Source organism: Chlamydotis macqueenii, chromosome 26 (assembly GCF_036417535.1).
Source record: "Chlamydotis macqueenii isolate bChlMac1 chromosome 26, bChlMac1.mat, whole genome shotgun sequence".
Taxonomy (NCBI): domain Eukaryota; kingdom Metazoa; phylum Chordata; class Aves; order Otidiformes; family Otididae; genus Chlamydotis; species Chlamydotis macqueenii.
Window position 1 is genome coordinate 4760977 of NC_141581.1, and position 25216 is coordinate 4786192.

At 51.5% G+C, this 25216-nt stretch overlaps 1 protein-coding gene across 11 annotated transcripts in view; it reads right to left on the reverse strand.

Moving 5' to 3' along the window:
• The window catches only part of PTPRS (protein tyrosine phosphatase receptor type S), a 157507-nt gene that overhangs the window by 36389 nt on the left and 95902 nt on the right, over positions 1-25216 (reverse strand). For 9 of the 11 annotated variants that reach the window (XM_086767701.1, XM_086767709.1, XM_086767704.1 and 6 more), the window contains exons 6-11: positions 23203-23313; positions 10293-10562; positions 7623-8204; positions 6727-6860; positions 6413-6557; positions 268-573 (exon numbers count right to left, since the gene is read on the reverse strand). In XM_086767701.1, the coding sequence (XP_086623827.1) occupies positions 268-573; positions 6413-6557; positions 6727-6860; positions 7623-8204; positions 10293-10562; positions 23203-23313 (1548 nt within the window). The remainder of the gene's footprint in view (positions 1-267; positions 574-6412; positions 6558-6726; positions 6861-7622; positions 8205-10292; positions 10563-23202; positions 23314-25216) is intronic. The other 2 variants (XM_086767711.1, XM_086767710.1) reach the window with 1 other exon arrangement.

Consider the following 25216-nt stretch of genomic DNA (forward strand, 5'->3'; position numbering starts at 1 on the left):
AAACTGCCCCTCTGCTCAGAGGCTCGATATGAAAAACTCCCAGAAATCCAAAAAGCCCAGCCCTAAAGTGGGGAAGGACAACCCTACAGGGCCCAGCTCTCAGAGGGGCTTGGGGAGACGGCACAGCGAAGGACGCTGCACGGCTCGGACAGAGGGCTTTGGTCTGGCACAACGTGCGCTGTGAGAAGGGACTGGATGTGTCCTCCCCACTCCAGGGACACGGATTCACCAGAGGACTCGGGAGAAAACCAGAAAAAGTGCAATTACCATCTTCATCTGTCCGGACGATAACCGGCGAGCTCTCCGGGCCCGGCCCCACCTCCGTATGAGCCACGACAGTGATGCGATACTCTGTCCACTTCTCCAGGGACTCCAGTAGGATCTGACTGGTGGTTGGGGGGATATCATTCACCTCCTTAAGCTCCGTGTCCTCCGAGTCCAGCGCTCGATAGTAGACGCTGTATCCAGCCAGGATGCCATTTTGGCTTTCAGCCGGAGGCGGCCGCCAACTTACCAGAATGGCGGTGGATCTGGTGCTGACGCATTTTACGTCTTGAGGGGGGGCAGACGGTTCTACGAGGGGGGAAAATTCAGGAGGGAAAGGAAAGAAGGGGGAAAAAACAAAAGATGGGAAAGATAAAAGAAAAAAAAAAGGAAAATGATAACAAAAAAATCTAAAATAAAACGTACAAAAATTTGGTTTAGGAAGATAAAATTAAAAAAGAAGAGAGCTTTTTGTTGTTGTCTTTTTTTTTTTTTTAAATGAAAAGAAAAAAAAGCCAACAGAAATGAAATGGGACATCAAAACGGAAATGTTACAAAGCAAAGGACTAAAACACCAAGCGGGCTAGCCAAGAGGGGTCCTGCTGCTTCTAGTGAGCGCGGCTGGCATAGAACTAAGCCCCCAGCTTTGCCCCATAAAAGACCTTTTCTTTAGCTCCCTGTTTTACAGCAGTCTGGCAAATCCTGCCCTGGCTGGTAAAGCACTTGTTTCCAAACTGCAGTCTCTGGGATCTTGAATTTCTTTGAAGGGATCTGTGAAAAGTACGTAAGAAAAGCAAACTTTCTGCCAGGAGGCTTAAATTTAGGAGTCTGTACCTGCAGACGGAAGTTATTAGCTGTCCACGGACTGAAGGAGGTGAAAAACCACGGTGGTAATGCCCAGGATATCGCCGAGCAACAAGCCCACCATGTGTTTGGACAGGAGGGTTTTACAGAAAAGACTTGCAAAGGAGCGAGGCAGAGGGTTTGTCGCGGCACTCTGGTGCCCGGTGAGACGTTCGGAGGCAGCGGCAGGTCTGACTGCCCCCGTGCTCACCGGGGCAGGTTGTTTCTGGAAGTGCCAGGAGAACACCTCTGGAAACGCGGCCTGCTCTGACGCTGGCAGCAGACAACTGCCGAAGGGCTGATTTCCAGGAGACGGGGAAGGTGTGAACTGCAGCTTTCTGGCACAGGGCTGCTCACTTCGGTGTTCACCGAGCTGCAGCAGGTAATCTCAGCGCCGTCTGCTCAGTAGGGAGCAGGACGTTGGCACCAGCTCGGTGCCAGGGCACACGCTGCCACACCACGGCCGTGCCCTGAGACACGGGGAGAACTGCAGGAAGCACAGGATGGTGATGGAGATGCCACAAGTCTGAGACTGTAACCCAGGCACTTTGACACATCTTAGACCACACTTCTTTCAACCACTAATGCCCATCAATCAGTCCAAGCAGCAGAGAGAGGGAGACATTTTCAAGGCAACTCTGCAAACCCAGTCTCACCCAACACAGTCAAACAGCAATGAATAGATCTGACTCTCTGCAGACGCTGCCACAAACTGGAGCGCCCTTAAAAGCCCTCAAAGCATCATCTGCAAGAAGGGAATAGCTAAATGGTCGTCACCATTTCCCGTGTCTCTGTTGCCTTTTAATCAACAAAAAGCTCTTTTACTGAGGACTGACGTTGTCAAACCTCTTCCTCCCATCCCTGAGTCACAACCGGATGCTCAGGCCCAGCTTGCCTTGAGGACTCCGCTAAGTCAAGTCACGCCTTGCCCAGTCTGCACTGGAGTGAAAGCCACACGCTTTGGGTATGCCTCCATCAAACAGAAATCAGGGGGTTTTGCAGAAAGGGTGAAGACAGTCCTTACACTGCGGCGCTGGGCACTCTGTCCTGTAGGACATTTTGGGTGTTTTTTCCTACTTTTATGCTTTATCGCTACGCTCTGGCTGTATTTCAAGCGGCAGAATGAAACCCTCGTCCTCAGAAATCCCACTACAGAGGGTGACGAGCCCCGGCCATGGCTAGCCACGCAAAAGAATACAAAATATGGCAAACAAACAAAACCAAAAGTAACAAACTGGAAAATAAAACATAAATCAAGCCAGTAATTTAAAATTAAAAAATATCAGAAAGGAAATCATAATAATAAAATAGCACTGATACAAAAAGTGACTCCTTCCAGAACAGTCCCAGTCTGTTTACCTACCTTCCATGCTTCAACTGCTAATTTATAAGACTTTCTTACGAGAGAACGAGAGAAACTGAGCTACGAGGCCAGACCAAGCTCCTGGTGGGTTTCTGCACATGACTGGCTTTTCCAACACCACCCTGCCTCACTGCGGGCTCCCCGGCCTCGTCACTCCCGTGCCTCCAGCAGAACCCTCGCTGTCGCAGCAGCGGCAGTTTTGGACCCGATCTATCCTCTTTTGCTAAGCTGCCTGTTCGGAGATGGGCGAGCAGGGCGGCAGATTCCCGCTGCCGGATCTCCTTCCCTTCTCCATCTGCTGAGATCCACACAGCACCAGCATCTCCAGAGAGGAGGTGTGCTGCTCCTTCCCACACCCCAGAAGCAACTCCAGTCCCTTTCAGGGTACGGAAGAAAAGACTCAACCCTCTTCCAGCACCTGCCATGATGCTGTTCACTGATTTTTTCTCCCCATGAGGGGCCAGTCGTGTTCAAAGTCAGCCTTCCTGCTTAGCAGTCCAGCCAAAGCCACCACGGCTGAGAAACCCACCGCAGAGAGGGTCTGACCTGACCTACCCTTTCCATCCTGAAACCCATTATGAAAGCCCCAGTAGGCAGAGCCGCAGCTCCAGCTGGCACTGGGATCACTGTTTGCGCTGGCAGTCGCTCACTCACCCTCTACGCTCCAGCACAGGGACCTACCGAGAGGCCCTGGAGTGAGGCCTCCTTTTGGGATGGTTTGTACTTTCTCTGGTCAAAAAGGCGAGGTGGGTGGGTGACGGGGGAGAAGGCCCAGATCCCACCCGGACCCCCTCCCCGTCACTCTCATCGACTACAGCACCTGGATGAGAAAGGCCACCAAAGTGCTGGCCGGCCATACTGGAGACGCATCTGGGGAGTTCATGGCGCTGTGAGTTTCCTTCACAATCCAGCCCAACCTGCACGACTCTGGAGATGTGCGTGGGTGCGTGAGGATGGCGGCGAGCCATATGCAGCAGGCGAAGCACCGCAGCCCGAACAGGGGGTGCTGCGAGCTCACCTCTGCCACAAGCCCCTTCGCCGGAAAGGGAGCCATGGCACGGGCACGAGCCCCCCCGCCAGATCACCATCTTCGCCCGCCGAGCTCTATTTTTGCCAGGCAGACAGCTCTTTGGGAAGCCCTCCCCGCCCTCCCCGGGGCTCCAGGACACGGAGGGGTGCGTGCAGAGCCGGGCGCGTGCGTGCGAGCCTACGGCGGCAGGGTGGACTGTATTTGTGAATCCGCTTGAGACCAGCCAGTACTCACCTGAGCTGCACCTTTTACACGCTTTAAAGTTGACTGTCCAAGCCACAAGAATGACCCTTACTGACCTTGTACAACGCGTTTTTAACCCTTTAGGTACCACAGACATTGTACGGGTTTTGTTCACTTCATATACTGAGAGGGAACGGGAAGGGGAGCACGGCTGACGGGTGGGGGAAACATCCTCTCTTGGGAAGGAACAGAGGGCGAGAAGGCCCCGGTGCTCCTCTACGCCTGCACACGCAGCCTCAAAGCACCCACCCCGCCACCCCGTCTGTCGGCACACGCTTTGCACTCCGAAGTTTCTGAGGAGGAGAGTTGCCAAGGAGCCCTGAGAAGGTCATGGCTGGTTAGGAAGGGCAAAACAGCTTCCTCAAACCATGAGCTTCTCTCAGTTTTACAATCTACGTCTCTGGTACTTGAAGAGTTAAAACCCAGCTACTTCAAGAAGAAAAAGATACTTTACCTTTAGTTTAATGGATTTTACTTTGATATGATGCTCAGGAGGAGCCACCCAAGAGGGAGGTGGAGGGTGCTGTGCAGGAGGGCGTGCAAGGCGGGGAGGGCTGCGGCTTGCAGGCACATGCTTGCCAGCTGAGCTAGGAGGGAAAGAGCACCCAACGGCTCGGCAGGCGGCGGGGGGACGAAGGAGGCTTCGCCGTCGCAGAGACAAGATGCCACTGTGCTGCGAAACCGCCCAGCAAGAGACAGACAGAGAGAGAGCGGGGAGCTGGTTCGTCAGGCTGCGAGAGCATGCAGGCAGGCAAGCGGACAGCAGAAGAGAACAGAAAGAAGAGCCATGGAGCGGGCCAAGGAGGAGCTGAACGGAAAAGGAGCTGCAGAGGGAAGACACAAAAGCCTGTCCCGAGCCAGAAGGTCTGTGAGCCGCAGGATGTCACCCGGACCAGGGAGAATTGACTCGTTCCTCCAACAGCCAGCCAGGAAAAAATGTTTCACCATGTTACAGGACACTGACAGCCCCCAGCTGATGTTCTTAAGAGCATTAAATTAACGGAACTATCCCTACGAAAGCTGAGCTACGCAGAAATAAACCAGGCCTTGTTCTGGGCAGGCGCCAAGTTAGAAAAAGCCCCAAAACCTTCCCCTTTCCCGGATCCCCTTCTCTTCACCCTCCAGGGAAAAACACTCTGCGTCACTAAGCCCTGCTGCCAGCAGCTCCCACGCCCCTCTTCCAGCCTGCTTCTATCAAACCAGAAAACACGAATCCCAGACCCTCTTCTCCTCCCGTCCCCACAAATCTCAAGGAGGGGAACTCCTCGGAAAACAGAAGCAGAGTGTGGGTGAGTTTGACACTTATTTTTCAGATCCTTTCCGTTCATTTTCCGCCACCCCGCAGTGATGCTCCCTCTGACAGTACCATACTGGGATCAGAACCAGCAGATCTGCAGCAGAGTCAGGAAAATGATTTTCTTTTGACACATAAAGTAAGAAAAAAAAAAGTAAAAGGAAAAAAGGGGGAAAAACATTTGAAGGGAAGCAGAAAACAAAATAACTTTGAATGGACTGGAGGCCTGAGAAAGCCCCAGTAAGCAATTCTTTCTACGCAGAAACAGAGTCCCCTTCCCTTCCACTCCTGGGGGGAGAGAAAGAGGAGGAGAGAGACAGGGGAAAGGGAGAGGCAGCAGGATGTGACAATTAAATCGGAAAGATGGGGCAGGTGCCCAGCCGCGAGCCTGCTGCTCTCCCTTGTTAAGGGCTCTGAGAGATGGGAGCAGGCGCTCGCTCTCCTCACACTGGTGACCAGAGCCATTTCTGAGTTCCTTCTGCTCCCGGCTACTCCAAACTGCAGCAGAGTGATTTAGTAGAGATGAGAGGAGACAGAAAACACAAAGAACAGCTGCCACAGCCACTCATGCAGTGAAAAAACACCTCATTTAAAAGCAAAGATCTGTGAAAAGCCCAGGTTGAAATATTGCCATCCAGGGTCATTGTCCCCAGGGCAACAGCGAAGGGAGACAATCCATTAAACTAAAACCAGCACATTTCAGTTGCATACACTCCATCCCGGTGTCGTTAATATCCCCCCACAGCCTCCACATGACTCCTCTCTCCCGCTCTGCCGGAGCCCAAACGGGACCGTTCCCAGTGCTCGCCGGGCCAGCAGGCCTTCCTCCCGACGGCTACAGAGCCGCTCATGGAAAAGAGTGTGAGGCCTGCTTTCCCACTGGCTGATGAAAACCTTCCCTTCTCCTTTTCCTCCCGATTCCCCCACCGTCTCCCTGCCCCATTGCTTGTGCCTCCCCTCCGGACAGCTGCTGCTCCGTTCTGTGGGCGGCCAGGCAGGCGGCTGCGCAGCGCTGGGGTGCTGTCCTCCCTGAGCATGCTCAGCGCCATGGGCCAGCGCGGCCCATCAACAAACCCTTCGCCGCTCCCCACCCCATGGAGTGGATGGTGCTACCCGGCCTCCCACCGCTCCCCAAGCGCGCCCCAGCCTCGCGCTTTGCTCGTATCTCGGCTATCCGGGGCAGCAAGAGGAGACAGCAGCTGGTCCCACAGGCGCCTCACCCCACCACCCGCTTCCCTACAGAGGAACCCCAGGTGCGTGAAAGGCCGTAACACCGCGAACGTCCGCCCCACAGCTCCGTACCCCTGCGCCCACCATCTCTGGCTCCCTGACTGTCTTCCCCTCAGAGAAGGGTGGGAAAAGGAGAGACACCTACTAGACTGCAAGGTGCGCTCTCTGACCTCCGGGGTGAAGGCCCCCAGGCCCAGAGCCGAGCGGGCGGCCAGCCGGAAGACATACTCAGTGTTGGGCTTCAGGCCTTCCACAGTGAAGGAGGTCGTTGGCTCGAAGTTCTTCGGCACCTGAGATGGGCGAGGGTGAAGAAAAAAATAAAAACAAACAAAAAGGAGCAGAGGCGAACCCTGCCCAGACACACCTGCCCTGCTCCCCTCTCCTAGCCACCTCATGGAGCCGAGGGTCGGGACACTCCTCGGGGCCCCAACCCTTTGCACTGCTCCCCTCCAGACTCACCTCCCTGCCATGGTCTCCTTCCTTATAGAGGAGCTCATACTTCACTATGATCTCCTGGCGGGGAGGGCTCCACGACAACACGATGCTCGTCTCCGTCTTGGCTTCTGCTCGGAAGTTCATCGGCTGCCCAGGAACTGACACGGAAAAGGAGCCAACGGGGCAGAGGAGGCAAGACGAGAGACAGACAGGAGGAATCACATTCACCTTCATACGTCTCTTTCTTGGCAGCGCAGAACACAGCCCTTCCCACCAATCCCCAGGATTAAAAGACTCTGGAAGTGGGAAGCCCACGAGCAGCCCATTGAAGACACAGGGGTTCCTCCCCAGCACCCCATGCCATGAGCAGAGCGCCCGAAAACATGCTGGGTGACAACCTGGGATAAAACACCTTTTGTTCTCAGCTCAGCACATCTGCTGTGATAATGAGGGCTTTGCTTTGTTCCCCTTTTGGAAAAAGGGAAAATGAGGCTCAGTCCCCACTCATCTCTGAGAAGGCAGTTTCTGGGTACTTTCAGAAGAGTTAAGCTCCACCATTGCCTGGGCAGTGTTTTTGGGTTTATTAAAGACATTTAGAAACTGGAAGCAGTAAGATCCCTCACTTTGAAACATGGCACAGCAGAAATGGATTCTCTTTGTGTAACTGCTTGCCCCACCCATTTAAGCAACAACCTTTCCAAGAAAAACCAGATCAGAAATCATGCACCAGGCCCTCCGGCTCCAGCCACCGGACTGAGCTTCCTCCCAGAAGGTTACTTTCATTTTAACCAAACTGAACCAATAAAGAACAAAATGCTCTGGTGACACGGCAGCCACAGCTGGATACTACACAGACTGCCAGCCAACACCTCTCCCTCCTGCTGCTCAGTGCACCCAAAGTCAGTGACACAGGCGCTCACCTCCTTGCTGCGTCTTAACCTGGATGGGGTCGGAAAGTGGCCCGTCTCCCACGGAGGTGAAGGCCAGGACCCGGACTGTGTAGGTTTCGTCCTCCAGAAGGCTGCCCACCGTGGTCAGGAGGCTGTCGTCCACATTGTGCTTCTGCCAGTTGCTGACAGGCTGGTCGGGCTCCATGGTGTAATACACACGATAGCCACGGATCTGCCCGTTGGGCTCCACCGGTTCCTCCCACTGGATGATCATAGTGGTGCTGCTCAGCATTCGGCCCTGCACGTTACGGGGGGCGCTGGCAGGAGCTTGTTCCCCAGTGCGAGTGACCACTGACTCGCTGGGAGGCCCTTGCCCAATGCTGTTGACCGCAGAGACCCAGATCTCGTACTCGGAGTTGGGGCTGAGCCCCCCGATGCTGTAGCGCGTGGTGGTGATGTCCTCTTTGATCTGGTACGGTCCGTCCTGGCTCTTAGACTTGTACTCAATGACATAGTAGGACACGGGGTCTGGATTTCCAGAGTCCCAGGTGATGGTGATACTTGTCGCTGTCGTCTCTGTCACCACTGGCGTCCCAGGAGCCTTGGGGAGTGCTGGGAATCAGGAAGAACAGAGATTTTAAAAAACCCCACATCTGCTGCAATGGTGCCTAATTGGGCTCGTTAGGGCTGCAGGAGCCGGAGGCGCAGTACCAATCGCAGCGCGGCAGTTCTGTAAAGTGCTGCTGAAATCTTATGAACCTAGTTATCCACTCTATTATCCTCCTTAAACTGCTCCATCAGAAGGAAAGTGTTCAGCTAAACATCTGGAAATCATTAGCGCAGACTTCAGCTGCACATCCGCCAGCTCACGCGGCAGAAAGGAAAAGCGGTTTCGCAGGAGCTCCTTCCGAGCACGGAACGGGATCTTCTGAAGCTGCGCTGGCAGCCCGGCGCTGGCACCGCTCACTCTCCAGAACGATACAACTCTTAAATACTTGGAGTGCTCCCTCTCAAGCCACAAGCCTGTGTTAAGGTTCATCTCCCCCATCCCCCATCCAGACTACCCCTGGAGCCTGCCGGAGGCTGCACGCGGAACGTTGGGTACTTTAAACATCCAGCTCTGCCTGCTCTCTTCACTACGTGCTTTAGACCCTTTCCAACCTCATCCTCTCTAGACCCGAGCACCTCTAAAGCTCTAACTTCTCCGTTCATCTTCTGACTGGGAAAGACTGCAGATGCTTATGCGTAACGGGGAACAGAATAGAAAGGAAACGACAAAAGGCAGAAGGTACCAGCAGGGCAAGATCCCCCATCCGAGGAGACAGGACAGCTGGAAGCAGAAGCAATGCATCTTACACAGTAGCTTTTTAAACTGATAGGGTAAGACAGGGGAAAAAGGGAAGGAAGAAAATACTCAGGAAAATAAAGAGCACCTCAGTCCAGCCCCAGGCATCCTTCTGCTAGTGCGGGAGCTCACTCCCTGTGCAAAAGCTCGGGATGAGCATCCCGGCAGGATTCACCAGTCCCTGCTCGTTCCTACTGCCAGACCTTCCCTGGTCAGATGCACTGACACAACAGGTTTGTCTTCCTTTACCCCTCCCCTTCTCCAAAGTATTCCTCCTCCTCTCCCCCACCCGCTGGCATCCTCTCCCACCCCCTCTCCCCCCCATCCCTGTGGGCGATGCCATCTCTCAGAGCAGACACCAGCTCATCCAAAGAGCTCCACACTCACCCAACCACAGGGGCATCCCGCTCGGGTTTTAATACTCCCCTGCTGAGGACAGAATAGATTGAAGATTGCACCCATGCTCCTCTTGGGAATTGCTAGCTGGAAGCTGGGGTTATTCCCCCTCTTGCTGAGGCAACAGCAGCCACTAAGATGCTGGAACTAGGCTCTGCTGCAAGGGCACGCATGCCAGAGATCCTCAGGGCCTGGGCTGAATCTCCACCCTTGGACCGCGACGGCATGCAGGCTTCAAGCCATCCAAGGCTGCGTGCAAACTGCCCAGCCAGCCTCGTACCCCAGGGCACAAACGAGCATGCAGGGGTTCGAACCGCAGCTTGCTTCACAACAAACAGCTCAGCTGTCCTGAAGCGAGGGAAGATCTCACGCCCCCAGCTCCCCCTCCACTGTGGGTTTCTGTGTGCGGGACCCCCAGAGACGCATGCACAGATCCCAGCACGTGGCACTCACGGTCTTCCTGCTCATGCTCACGTACTCACGCGTGTACACACCGGCTTGTAACAACACGGACTCACACACATGCGGTCAGGCTCCCACGTGCCCACGCAGCCCCGCTGCTCCTACTCCCACGCACATGCACACTCATGCACAACTACCATTTGACATGCACAACTGTGACCCCACGCTCCTCACGTGCAGATCAGTCCCAGGCTCAGACACACAATGCCACAAGCAGAAACCAGGACCCACGCAGTCACATGGTGACATTCCTGCTCACGCACCGGGGAAGAACGACAGGCACGACCACAGATCTACAAATGCTCGCATGCACAAACATGACACGTGCCCACGTTTGCTTTGCACGCGTGCTCAGACGCTTGTGCACCCAACGCGAGCCTTGCACGTATATAACCCATGCAGCAGCTCCCAAGCGTGCGCATGCACGCTCCTGCGAACAAACATGCCGCCGGGGAACCCACGCACTCGTTCACGCAGGCGTGCTCACACTCGCTTACATTTCACCGTGATCTGAGCAACGGCTTCTATGACTCCTAGACTGGACATGGCCACACACGTGTAGTTGGCTGAGTCCTTGACATCCGTGAGCTCCAAGACATTACGGCCCACAGGCATGTCATCTTCAGGCGTCAGGTCCTCCGCGCCCTGCATCCACTTGACGTACGGCATGGGCGAACCCACGGCCACGCAGGTGATGTTCACGTTGCCGCCGGGCATGATTTCGTGGCTGACGGGTAAGATGGAGAAGCGAGGGGCCACGCGGCGAACTGTGGACGAGACGCACAGAGGTAACAAAAAAACAAAACAAAACAAAAACAAAAACAAAAACAAAACAAAAAAGAAAAGAAAGAAACAAAAGAAAAAGAAGAAAAGGGAGAAAAAGAAAAAAGAGCAAAAGATAATTTAAATATAGATGGGGTTTGTCATCATTTATTTTCTTCCTTCATTAAAAACAAAACAAAAAACAAATAAATGAAAAAAAAACAAACCAAAAACAAAAAAAAATTAAACTCCAAATAAATTTTTACTTCACAAACAATATATAGAATATAGACATAAAAGCGATATTTCATAGCACAGGGTTCCATTGATCAAGATTAGACCCATCACAGCACAGATAAATACACAAAAATTTATTAGCAATTTCTCATCTTTACTGGCAAGAGCTGGCATGGCGAGCGTCGCAAAATCTCCTCCACAGCCGCTGGGGCCCCCAGCTCCCCGCTCCGCGCCCCGGGAAACCCGCTCCTTCCCTTTTCCAGCGGAGTCTGACGCCCGTGGCACCTCCTCCTGCGCAGAACGGAACAGCCCCTCCGCCCCCGTGGCCCAAACTGGTCCCGAGAGGGGTCCTCTCCCGCCGAGGGACGCGGTGAGGGACGCCGGGGCGGCGGGGAGGAGAGGGCTGCCACGGAGGTGGAAACTTCTCCAGATTTTGCCTTGTTGGAAAGGCCTAAATCTTGTTGTGACCCAGAGAATCCAACAAAGAGAGAAGCATCACATCCCCCAGCGCCAGAGAGACGCCGCTTGAAAAGTAAAGAGGCAAAAAGATTTAAAAAAAGGGAGGAGAGGGAGTCTCCGGAGCGGGACAGAATTTAGTCAGTGCCTGCGTGTGAGAACCGTCCAGGGGGAGGCCGTCCCCCTGGCGTGAGAAAAGAGTGGAAAAGATGAGAAACTCTAATGAAATTTTTGTGGTTTTCGGGTATAGAAACCCTAACGAAGCCTCTTTAAGATCTGACACGGTTCCATCGATAGATGCAGCTCTCAGAGTCACAAACATCATGCAAAATAGGTAAAAAAGAGAGAGAGAAAAAGATAGAAAGAGAGAAGAAAATGCAGAGAAATATAATTTATGGGCGGCTAGCAAGTGCCCACGTGGATACTGGATAGAAAGAGAGCGACAGAGAAAGAGAGGAAGACAAGGAGAAGGAGAACAAGGAGGGGAAGGGAGAAAGAAGAGAGAGAAAGAGGGAGGGGAGGGGGAAACCCACTTTAATGCTGCATACTTTTTCTAGCTGATGTGACCCAATGTGGTGGCTCACATTGTCACATCTCAGCCCTGGCGGAATAATAAATAGAATAGAATTAATAAGAAAAACAAGGTAATGAAACTTGAACGTTGAGAAAACAGTGACATGTTCTGTGCATCTCCTTAGCAGAGAGGTGGATGCAGCTTCCAGACCTTCCACAGGAAGAACGTGGACGCAAAGGGGAGGGTGCGGTTTCCTTGGCTCCATTTTCTGAACTAACTGGGCTGCCAGGCCGGGGCGGGCGCTCCTCCCGAGGGGTGAAAGCAGGGGAACGGGCAACAGAGAAACGGAAGTGGATCTGAGGGACCCTAGGGAGGCGGCTGAGGGCAGGGTCCCATCCCGCAAGCGAAGCCAAAAGGATACAGATCCCAGGAAGATGCAAGCACAGCAGCCTAAGGAGAGAAGGAGCGCGGGATTCCTCCAGCTTCAGGCACAGCCATGCAGTAACTCCGCTCAGGCAGGGCGAGCAGGGGGCCAGGAGAGTTAGGAGTGCCGAGGGCCTGAAAAACATCTGTCCCTGCTGTCCTATTTCCAGGTGATCTCTCTGAACAACTTCTCTAAAAAATCACCGGCCATCACATCCATGCAAAAGCAATGCAAAGGACATCGAGAGCTTCGCCTGCCTCGCTCTTCCCAGGTCCTGTGCCTTCAGGTGTCCCGTGGAACCGACGTCTCGGGCTTTCCCAGCATTTATGTTCCAGCCCGCTTCCCTGGCTGGAGCTCAACGTTACGGACCTTTTCAGATGGGAAGGGCACCATCAGGAGAGGTAGCGGCTGTTTTCCATTTAGTGAGGCTTTGTTAAACAAAAGCCAAATATCGCCCCTGCCTCCTCCCGCAAGCAGGCAAGGTGTGCTCTTCCCATCCTGCTACCAGATTCTTTTCCGCACGGTTACTAGTACCCAGGAACCAGGACTGAGAGGCAAGGAGAAGACTTCCAAATTTGCGGCATTAGGAGCTCAGAGATGTCAAAAGAGAATTCCTGCATGCGTGGATTCGCAAAGAGAATGGAGAGTATGCCCTCACCTCCAGCATAGCTGGGGGAAGGAAGGACTGGAGTGCGGAGGGAGAGACTGCGTACTCACCCGGACACTAACACTAGAAGATGACTTTCTGCTCAGAGACAGGTGTAAGGAGGGTAGCATGGCGTTTGCACAACCCCAAGCATCAGCACTGGCCCAAGAGAGCAGGCAACGTGCTCCTTGCTCCCTCCTGCCACACCGCTGTGGAAGACTGCTAGCCCTAGACATGAGGGAACGTCCCTGTTGCCTACTCCATCCTTCTTTCCACTGTCTGCTCCAGGAGGCACCGCATTTCAGAAAATGGAGCCATGTGAAGACCACACCGGTCACAATCTGAGACAAGATGGAGAGAACTTGAAAAGAAACAAGTGGGGTCAACATGCAGACAGATCTGGGGTGGGGATGACTCCCTTGAGGAGGGGCTGATATGTCACCTTCTGGAGAGGGGAGGCAAGGTGGGAAGAGGTGAGGAGAAATGGGGAGACACGCCGGACAAGATCCGGTCAGCAAACAGCATCAACAGCAACAAACAACGGCAGGTGGGATGCAAACACTGAGTTGTCATGGAAACAGAACAAGACAATTCAAACCGAGGCTAATCACAAAGAAATAAAACAGAACGAAAAGAGAAAGGAAAAAAATTAAAAGGAAAAAAAAAGAAAAAGGCAGAACAAACCAGAATTTAATAACTGAAAAGCATCATTTGATGTATGGTGGAGTGCTGAGAATCGGAGTCTGAAGGGAACAGACCGCTGCTGCCTGCCTGCTTTGGGGCAGGGAAGGGAAAAGATCCACTCACAAAACACAAGCTCAGGGCCACGGAACCGGAGCTGCGCAGCGCACGCTCACAGCCCACTGCGAAGCGATTCTCCCCACCCTCCCTGCAGCACCCAGGGGTTTAGGTCAGCACGACTTTCCAGCCGTTTGAACGGCGTGTGCCACACCTGACTAACGGGAAGCACCCAGGACGTCCGCATGCCGTTCTGCGCAACGGGAGGATTTGGGTTAGGGCTAGCGGCAGGCGAATGCAAGACTAAAACAGGCAGTAGAGTTTCCGCTGTGCATCCTGGTTTAAAAAAAGCAACACACTCCTGTGTGCGCACAAATACACAAGCATCCACACACCAGTCTAGGATGTGAAATAACCCCAACATTAAATGCTGGAGACCTCCCAGAGTCCCTGGATACATCCCTGCCACGGCTCAGGGCCGTGACAACCGCGTTCACTGTCACAGGAAATACTTCTAGGGCTCGTCTCTGGACACCAAGAACCAGCAGGCTGCTGTTTATTTTAATTGCTATATCACTCTGATTTGGCTGTTGACGTGAGATTTGTCAAGCTGAGAATCTCTGGGTCAGCGTTTAGGTCAGGGCCTAGGAGGAGGAGAGCGGTGGTGGGCAGAAAGCTTGAAGTGCAGCTAGAGATTGAATCAAGAACAATTTCAGCTCTGGGTCCAGCTGGGTTTCACAGAAAGCAGCTGAAAGAGTGAAATTTTACATGTAAAAAATGCAGCGAAGAGATTCCTTCCACTTTGCTATCAAACACATTCAAAAGACCAGAAATTCAGAACTGCCTGCCCTCTCTGGAAGGGAGAAGCTGGGACGGGGCAGTCAGGTCTCTACTTTCTAGACACTTATCTAATACTTGTCACCAATTTCTGGTTCCAAGAAGCACCTCCCCTGAGCTTCAGGGAGGCCTGGTTTCCGCGACAGCTTTGTCAGACCTGTTGCACAAAGCCAGCCTTGCATGCATAGGGATGTGCATGCTCCATGTGCATGTGCAGCATCTCCCAGCAGACACACACAAGCAGGCACACACAAACACGCATTTTCAATGGCCAAAAAACTCTCAGGAGCTTTGCTCAAACAAGGACATAGCTTGTTACTGACAGAACCGGATTTTAGAACCGAGTTCTAAAACTTCAAGTTGGGTATTTGTGATGCGAGTCAAATTGCTTCAATGCAGAGAAGCCACTTCCGAGACAAAGAAAGATTTCCTGACAGCAGTCAGTTATGAGTCTGTTTAATATTGTCTGTTGGACAAGTATTCCACACAGCCAGATCCGCATCCCACAACTTTCATCAGAAACTGAACAGATTCATAACTTTTCAGACCCTCGCAAAGCCAATTGGTTTTGTTGCTGCTCACGGATGCAGAGAGGGCAACCCAGTTTGTGTTCTGTGAGTGGCGCTTTCGGTGCACTGTTCTTTCCAAGGAGAAGGTACCAATCGACACCGCTACGGTTCCCCACCACCACCACTCAGTCATAAACAGAGCTGGGGGCCACAAGGTGAGAGACGTTTTCGAAAGGGACAGATTTTACAGACCTGATCGGAAGAGACACTGGGAAATCCAGGGTTGACTTTTGCAACACCAGAATCCATCCTTACAATGTGTTCCCAGGACGCTGCTAGTGAGAGAAATCTGAGGACCAACCAACCAGTTTGTGCTGAGGAAACCCACCGGTTCCACTTTTTAAGCCCCTTCCAGATTAGCTCAGGGAGAAAAACGTTGGAGGAGGAGCGAGGTGGGGAAAGGAGAACGTGCCAGACAAGAACCCGTCACTTCAAACCCCGATTCACATTAAACCAACTAAAAGAGAAACATATTTTATATCTTAAAGAAGAAATTAATTGAGAAAGGAAACAAAAGAAAGTGAAGTGACTGGTTGAAAGCACCAAACAAAACCAAATGGTATTAAACATTTTGACACTCAGCAAGCTGCTGCTCCAAATGAGGTGAGAAGGCGGACATTATTGGCCATTTTGGTGAGACAGGAGTCATTCCGTCTTGCTCCAAAATGAGGAGGGGATAGGGGAAAGGGTGCCAAAATAATGTGCAGCCTCTACATTATTAGTGAAGCTTAGATTACACCTGTCCTCCCCTCCCAAAAGGTGGTCGGTCCCTGCCCCTGGGCTGTCCGTGCAGCCGCCTCTGCCTTCTCCCTCTCCCATTCCAATCGCAAGTTCATTCCGCTGGGGCGAGACGCTGTTTGGGTTTGGATTTCCGACCTCCGTCCCTCCAGAGGACGAGATACTTCCCTCCTCATGCCCATCTCCTTCCTAATGCCTTCACAGTAAATAAAAATAAGTAAGTAAACAGGTAGATAAATAAAGAATGAGACCAAGGCTTGCATTTGGTCTGGAGGAAATCCATTACCTTCCCAATCATCGTTACTTCTCCACTTAAAAAACACATTAGCTGAGTGACAGGCTGGCTGAACATCTCTGGTCTTTTGCAATTATTTTTTTTTTTTCTGTTGCTTTTTACAGGATTGAATACAAGATAATCTGAATCCAATTGTTTTTGAAGGAGCCCTGTAACACTAAACACAAACTTTGCTATTTTATTTTTGTTATTTTAATTTGACAAGGTGTAATCTAATTTTTTCCCCTAAAACAAAGAGAACAGCGATGCAAAAGGTGTAAGAGACACAGGCAGGCAGAGATTTCGAGATCAGTACAGCACAGTGTTCCTGCAAAGTGCCCTCTATAGAGAGATATACATATATACACATATAGATACAGGTTTGATTTTTTTTGCTTTGGTTTTTTTTGGTTGGTTTTTTTTTTTGGGGGGTGGCTTTTTGTATCCATTTCCATTTCCTGATACCCTTGAGAAATCCTTCTGCAGAAACACAGCAAAGTTGTTTGTTGGCTTGGTTTGGTTTTGCACTAGAATTTCAGAGCTGAGGACACCCCAACATGGAAGGGCTAATGCCACGCTGAAAAATCACCACATTTTTCTCCATCCCTCAACTCCAGCAGCTGGAAACTGGCACTACCGGGGCAGCTGAACGAACCGTCAGCAGTCCTGCCTCCCTCCTTGTCCATTAAACAATTTATCAGTGCTAGTCTAAAAAGGTGTTACAATTGCTACATTTTAAAACATCAATGATTGTTCTGACCTCGTGGCTATTTGTTAAATCTACAGTGAAATTATTTCCTTCCAAGCGGCACTAGAAGTGAAAAGCTGAGCAACCGTTCCACTTGTCAACCGAGGGACGGGCCGCAACCGGCCGCTCTGGTTTGACAGTCAAACTACAAGAGCCAAGCCTAACCCAGGAGCAGGCTACAGACTAGATTATTTGTTAAATTAGTCTCAATTTAATATATTTTGAAGCTTTATTTCCTAAGGCCCTAGGCACACTTTTTCAGTGTTTTCTATGGGTTTTATTTTAATCGATTTCAACTAGTTTTGCTATTACTTGTTTAGCCTTGGCCTGTTTTCATCTTTGGTCTCTCAATGAGTTGAGGTTTTCTAGAGAGCTTGGAAAAATATTTGAAACGTTCTGAGCAGGAACCAGGCCGCAGGACCCGACGCTGGGTGCCTAAGCACCATTCTTGGCTCCGCGGCAGAGGCGGCGAGGCCGCAGTGGCCCGGCGAGCGCTCTGTGCTGTTTAAACGCCCGCTGAACCGTTCAAAACTCCCCGGGCTTGGAAAGAGCAGAGCAACGAGAAGCAGGAGCAGAAAGGGATTATCCCTGCAGCACCACAATGGCTGCCTTTTGTAATTCCTGACAGGACACCACTGTGTGAAACAGGAAAAATTTTAATTCTGGGAAATGCAAGGACAATTTGTCCTGTACCGACAGCAGCAGCTCGGCATGCTCGGCGGTGGCTGAAGCACGGCCCACACGGCTCCACGGTGCAGTGCTCACCCTTCCTTTCATAACACAGACGAGCGCGCGGAGACGCTCAGTCCCTCCGTACGGTGTTCCGTGTGAGCCAAGCAGCTGGCTATCTGGATCAAAACTGTTTGATTAGCAACGGAGGTGGAAGCCTGAAGCTCTCAGAATTAAGAGGAGAGATGCAAAGTGTAGCTCCTCTGCTCCAACGGGGCAAAACAGCTGCGGCCACAGATCCCGGGCCAGCAGACACAGGCCCTGTCTGGGGCACAGGCCGGCCTCTGCACGTGCTGACTCACGGATGCTCGGAGAAAAACACCCTCAGGTATGAGTTAGTCAACCTGCATTTATCCACCAAAGTGGAGCACGTGATCAAAGTCAAAGCCTCTTAAAAAGGCCAAAAATGCTTCCCTTCCACCCTAGCTGAACAAAGGCCATGCAGCTCTGCACAGGTGCCACACGCAGATGTTGGCTTTCCGATTAGCGATGAGAACCGCCGGGCCCCCGGAGCAGCCTCCCCGCTGCAAGGAGAGGCACCATGCTCTCCAGCACCACGCTCTCCAGCACCACCAGCGCGACAGACGTCTCTTCCCCGTGACTGCAATCACTATGGCCAGAAGCTTGATCATACTGGTGTCCCCAGGGACACAGAGAAGCATCCGACGAGACTTTTGAAAGCCAAGCGAGTTGTACAGCTCCACAAAAATCCACATCCCCATAGGAAGGCGTGCCGGCCTTTTCACCGACGGCAGGTGAAATCTGGACAACTGGCTCAGACCAGAAGCCGTTGCACACCAAGGCTGGTGGCAGAATCCATCTCGCCTACTCCTGATCTGCTTGTGTGGGTCCCCGTAAAGACGGCTTCTGCATTTCAACCTCACAAATGCCTTGTGAGCAGACTCTTTGTTATTTTGGGCTGTGGCATGATCTGATCCGTAGTAATACACAAGGCAAACCCTTAACCAATAATTTGAAGACCATGCCCATAACTTCTAGTAAATCACATGAGCTCGTTTACACAGCTATTAAGTCTCTATTTCCTTGCCCAGTGTCGTTCCAGCCTATTGTGCCTACATCCCATTTAGCTTTAGTTTATTCTTGTTGATATGATTATTATTATTATTTTTATTGGCTCTTAAGGAGGAATTTAGTCTTAAAACCTTCTCAGATCACAAGAGATTCTAGCAGCAGCAGTGCAGTTTGAACATATTAGAAATACTTTATAAAATGTAAAATAAAAAAATAAAAAACAATGGTGTTTTTAATTGCACCTAAATCCTGAAACTCAAACTCCTATTCATGAAGGAGAATCCTGTAATTAGTAGTAATTATCACCTTTTAGTCCTAGGCAGGAGGGAGGTGGGATGGGAACACCTCATTTCAGATACTATTCCTTCTCTCTTGCTCTTTTTAAATAGAACAAGCTTTTTTTTCATCTTGTGGGCTTTTCTTTTTTCTCCTTTTTCTTTAAATAGAGCGTTGGGGCTGGGGGATGTCTTTTGGCTATTGCTGGCATCACAGTTAGAAGAGCCACAGCTGGCTGCGTCAGAAAGACATCATCAACAGTGCAGCATTTCCGAGTGGTACCCTCGTATCTAAGGGGAGAGGGGGGGACTTGAAAGGGGGAGGGGAGAATACCAGCACTGAGGGTCCGAGCACTGAAATCTCAGCATTTTAAGAAAAAGAGAAAGACAGACAGAGAGAAAGAGAGAGATAGAGAAAGAGAGAGACAGATACTGTGTCAATACTGCACTGGATTTCTCAAAAATCACACAGCTTTAATACCTGTACACTAGGAAAGCCACTCCTTGGGCAGATTATTGAGTAGTGAGGGCTGACGGGCAGAGGGAATTGCAGAAACAGGGAAGGGAAGGGCATTCAGCTCCGCAAGGGGCAAAAGCACCAAGCACCAAGGGTGTAACTACCACACTGCCTGCCACCGTCCCGTGGGGCTCACCCGCTCAGGGCGCACACACGGGAGGCAACAGAAGCTTCACGGGAGTAAACAGGGAGGTGAGAAGAGGGAAAAGAGGCATTTTCAGCTCCAGTGTAACTTGTCAGGTTGTTCCTTGCTGTTTACAACAGAGATGCAGCTGCCAGATGTGTCCCAGCAGCCTCTCCTACGTCTCCCGCTGCTGCGCTCCCTCCACAGCCCGTTGGGAAGGAGGGCTCTGCCTTCCCGGGACCCGGCTGGTCTCACGGTGCCTCCGGGCAGGCGACAGCGGTTCAGGGACAGGGACGGAAGAGGGTGAACGGGGAGCAGCAGAGCCACGAGACCCAGCTCCCCGGCCGCGGAAGGCGGCTGGCGGGCTGCCCTTCGCTTCCGACACTGCAAGGACGAGGCATCGCCATTCTGGATGGGCACCTGCGCCGTCCGGCCGACGCGACAAGGCGCTGCCCGGTGACGGGGCTGTCGTCGCACACGCGTGTGCTCAAGGAACAACTGCGTGTGATTCACACGGTGGGAAGCTTTCTGTCTCTACCTGTGCCGGGCTGAAAGCAGATTAGCTCCCGTGTGCAGCATCTCGGGTGTTACTGGAGGGACACGGCCCCCGCATGGCTGGGGAAGCCCTTCGGAGCAGGGACTGGGGCTGTTCTTTGCGTGCAGGATGTGGAACAAGGGCCACACCTCCAAGAAATGTGTAAGTAATGACGTGAGCTAGGGTCTGCTCTAACCCTTGGAAGGACAGCCTGGCTCCTTACCATCTTTTCCGCTTCCCAGATCCCTCCCTCCCCCCAGACAAAGGCTTCCCAAACAGCAGGGCTTCCATGGACAGGCGTTAGAGCTGTGTGACTCCTTTCCTCCTGGAGGGATTGAGGAGTTCAGTTACCACCGGGTGGGCAGGAACACTGGCTTCTCACAATGCGTTTGGAATAAACTACAGCACAGCATAACCAATCAGAACTGAAACTGGAAATCAAGAGAAAGCAAAAAACCCAACGGAACAAAAAAATTTGGAAAATAAGAGTAAATCCACTTCAAATAAACCAGAATTGTAAAAAAAACCAAACAACTGTACATATTTATATACAGAAAAAATAATCAGTAATTAATTTAAAAACTGGCATGCAAAGAAGATTGTTACATTCTCCTATCATGCATCAGGCCCAATGTCCAAACGGCAAGGTAACCATGACGACAAAAAAGTGCAAGAACTCAGCAACATTACCAAAGGATGCATAGAGAGGCCCACAATGCAACTCAACTCATCTCCGCGAGACCCGGGAACGGGCGGGTCTCGCTCATCTTAAAGATTTCTTGCTTTTTCTCTTTTTTTTTTTTATTTTTTTTTATTTTTTTTAATTTTTTTTTCTCTTAAGAATGTAAAAATGTGGGTAAAGAAAGTAAAAAAGAAAAAAACCACACCAACCTTCTCGTAGCTCTGAGGGATGTTAAGGGGGTTTGATGCAGAACACAATGACATGAGGAGAAGAGAAAAATAGGGGAAACACAGAGAGAGTAAAAAAAGGCCTTCTCAAGGCTGTCAGCTGCAATTTGATTGTTTTTTTTTTTTTTTCTCTTAACCAAAATAAAAAGAAAGGAAAAAAAAATGAAGATAGTAACGACCCTCTTTCCTGCCTTCCTAACCTTCCCCCTCCCATCCAGCTGGGTACCGTTTGTCTCCGAACAAGCAGGCTCCGTACGGAGGTCAGACCGTGAGCGATCCTCGCTCCGGAGCAGCACCCGCCGGAGGTGCCAGCCCGGGAAGGAGCTCTCACCGCTTTAACAAAGCCCAGGGGGAGCGGAGCCCGTACCGGGTGGAGAAGGCCCGACACAAAGGAGATCCCGAGCTGGAAATCCGCTCCCCCAGCCCGCGCTCCCCCCAGCCCCGCACCCGGCCCTGCTCCGCTAACTCCGCAATGAGACTGAGTAAGGAAAAAGAAATAATTAGAAGGAGAAAAGAAAAAGTGAAACAAAAGCAAAACATTTCCTTGCAATGTTAAAACTTACAACTCCTATCCCAGGTGTTCTATAGAGACAAGCATGTTATGGGAGAAACAAGTCAATTGGAAACACAAGAGTGCTTAAGACTCCTTGAAAACAAAAAATGGGAAGAAAAATGTGCATGAACTTTCCCTCCCACCAAAGCAAATCCGTTTCAGAAATCTGTTACCCTTCCACGATATCAACACACAAGGAACAAGGAATTAAACAGCATGAAAAACACCCAAACCACAGGCCGAGCTTGCTTACGCGGTGTTTTCTGCACTCTCTCGGCCGGCTAACGCAGGCCCCAGGTAGCCACGGGCCAGCTTGGCTAGAAAGAGGGCTATCCACCTGGAGCCGGCTCGTATCCAGGTGCGGAGACAAGCAACTCCACGGTTACAACCTTTGTCTCCTGGGTAGTTTCCGAGTGGCCAGAAAGGTAGAGGAAATTTATAAATAAAAGAATAATAAAAAATCCCCACATTTTTTTCCTGTTTCTTTTTTTTTGAAAAAAAAAGAACCCAAAGCATTCCAGCTAAGCTGTCTGTGAAGGATTTAGCCCTGAATTAGTACCAGATCCAGATTTACGTTCCCAAAAAAAGAATTTCGGCGCCCCGGCGACAGGGCAAATTTCAAATGCAATTTTCCAGCTGGCCACAAAAGGCTATTTAAAAATTTAGCTTGGAAACATTCAATTATTAAAAGCCTTCTCTCCATGTGCATGTGATTTAGTGAGCGTGAGACACGAGAGAGAGAGAAAGAGAGAGAGAAAGGAGTGCACACAGGAGCATGGCTCTGCATTTGGCGGCAGAGTTAACGTGAGTGTAGGTGGGAGGCGCTTCCTCTGTCAATGGGATGGAAATGGGAACAGTTTGCTGGGATGCAACTTTTATTTTTTCCTCCCAATGGTATTTTTCTTTTTTTTTTTTTTTTTAATGAAAAAAACTGAGATGGACCAGCCCTGCTCTCTCATTACCAAAAGGGTTTTGCTGTGGAAAGATATTAAAGCAAAGCTACACACAAAATATGACAGGTCAGCGATTAAAACAAGGTAACAAAGAAAGCAGCGGGGCTCCACGGGCTGTGAGAACATCGAGGGGGCATCGAGCAGAAGCCAATCCCCCTGTCACCTGTTCCCCACGCTACGCGGGTGAAGGAATGTGTCACTGTGGCAGAGACGTTCGCTGGCCGTCTCCAGCTTTCTGTGAGCCTCTGCCCACGGCCAGCGTTCCTGCCCAAGGAACCAGTGACAAATCACTGCTGGCAAAGGGAAAAGCAGCTGGGATTTAGGCGAGAAGTGAGAACGCACCCTCCTCTTGCAATCTGCTGAGATTCCGGGGACGGAGCTCAGTGGAGGGGGCTGAGAGGGTCCTCCCCTCCTCTCACACCCACGCCAGCAGAACCGAAACCTTCCCGCTTCCAGCGAGCAGGGATCCTTGGGCAGAAAAGGGGACTGTGGCCTCTTTGCAGCCAAAGCTGTTCATTCCCCTCCGGGCTCTGCTGGCCGATGCTGGCAGATACTGGGGCACACTGGTCTGGGTCGCACTTGACTTCGCTGTAGGTGACAGCCTTGGATTGCTGCTCTGCAGCTGTGGGGCGGCGGCCGGAGCCACCAGCCGTGGGGAGGAGGTCAGGGTGCACCAGGATCCCCTCGCAAGCTCAGCAGTGCACTGCGAGGATCAAACCAGTTACCACCAGTGCTTCCCCTGCGCTCAGGGACAGGATGGAATCAGACAGCTGGGGACAAAGGAAGGCCGTGGAGAGGGAGGTATTTGCCAGTATTGCGAGCTGACGCGCTCCCTACCTCTCACATAAAGGTTAGCGGGGGAGGAGTAGCGCACGCCGGCGCTGTTGCTGGCGACGCATTCGTACTTCCCCTGGTCTGTCTCCTCGCTGCTCTCGATCTGCAGGCCACCTGGGAGGAGAGAAGACCGCAGCAAAGACACGATCATCACCATTTTGCTTTGGTTTTCAGAGAGAGAAATAGCACCAGTGTTTTGCTTTCTCCTCCCCTCGGGCTGGCACACGCTGAGACGCTCCCAGGTGCTGAGCCCTTCGCCTGCATCAGCTGACGCCTGTGCTCGGCACTCCGGCCGGACACGTACCCACGATGAACAGAAAGCGTAATACCCTCTACACTAAGTTACTCTCCATACTGAAAGCAAAAGTACAAATTTTTGTGGCTTCTGCTACGCAGGCATGCTGCACCAGAACTCCTGAAAGCACCCTCAGTGATCCCTGTCGCTGCGATCCCCAGAAATCTATCAGAAGGCAGCAGGCTTTCGATTTGAAGCGGTGACCAGAGAAGTGAAAGCCGTTGTCACCCATCGCCTAGGATCCCTGGGGCATTTTTATCACCGCTGCCTTTGTTTTGTGCTTAGAATACCTGCAGGGAGCCTGCAGGAGATAAAAGCCAGTGTGAAAAGCACCTCACAGATAGCGAATATTGCCAAGGGAAAACCGTGTAAAAACTGCGCTGGAGCTTTGAAATGGCCTATGCGGTTTACACTGACTGGCCAAAAGGATTAAGGTTTTTCTTCAACCTGTGCATGACTGCAGCCTGTAAGAATACACCCAGAGCCCATCCTGAGCACCCCTGCAAGCAAACATGCAGGGGTATGCAGCGTGTAACTACACGGGAGAAAATTGCCTCATTTACCTCAGAAGGCTCCATCCCTGCAAAACTCCAGTTAAAATATATACTGCATAAATAATTCAACAGGCCATCAAATGTTTTATGTATTAGCAGTACATGATTATACTACAGATCTAGGGAGAGCTCACATGTGCTAAGACTCCTAGCTCCCATCTCTGGAAAAAAAAAACCTAAATACAAAAACCAAACAAATCCATCTCGGTGTAATATTACTGATAAAATCTTAAGTGAGAAAAGTGCAAATGGCAATCAGCGTTAGCTGCAGACACAGCCTCTTCAGGAAGGAAAAAACAACGTGTTCACACGAGGAGGCCGCGGAGCTCATGTTCCTCGGTGTGTGCACGGGCGCAAAAGGCTGCTGCGTGGGAAGACGTGAGGCTGTGAGAGCGTTTGTGACAGGGATGGGGTGTGATGGTGCCATTCCCGCCAGCACCCACTGCGTCTGGTCGCTCCCAACGGCAGAACAGATAGAATTAAAAAAAAACCCAACCAACCACCCAAGCCACTAAACCAAACTAAATTCCTTTCAAAAGAATCTGCGCGTATTTCAGCATAACAGGAGTTAGAAAGCAAACAGACTGAAGCCTCACACTGAGATACCAGCTGAGCGTATTTCATACTGAATTACAGCTCGAGCACGCTCCCTCCTCTCTTTGCTGGAGAGCCGGTCAGTGAGTTTTCCTAGAAATTTCTCTTAATTTGGACAAATCTGTGGGTTGCTTCCACTCGTTCCAGACACATTTTTTCGTGCGGCTCAGGATCATTGCTTGGGTGCAAGGGGAGACAGAGCCACGCTGCAGAGCAGAACAGAGCCTTGAGCTGCAGGCAAGCAGCTCTGCAGGGGAATACGGACTCACCCCCCCCATCTGGACCGCTGCCGCGTGGCTGGCGAGTGCAATCGTGGAAATTACACTGGAGAGAGGTCAGGGAGTTTTCAGCACTTGTCAGGAGCCAACAGACACGACGTGCAAAAAAGGAAATCTCACCTACAGCACCTCCTGTTGCTTTTACCAGCAGACAGCTATGGACTTTTAAATTTGCCAGTGCAGGTCAAACCAAAGCAGGGTCTTCCACGGGATGCACACCCAACTCCTGCCAAATTTCAATGGCAGCTTGAGCTGTAGCGTCTTTTTGGCTCCACTAAAGAGACAGCGCAAAAGCT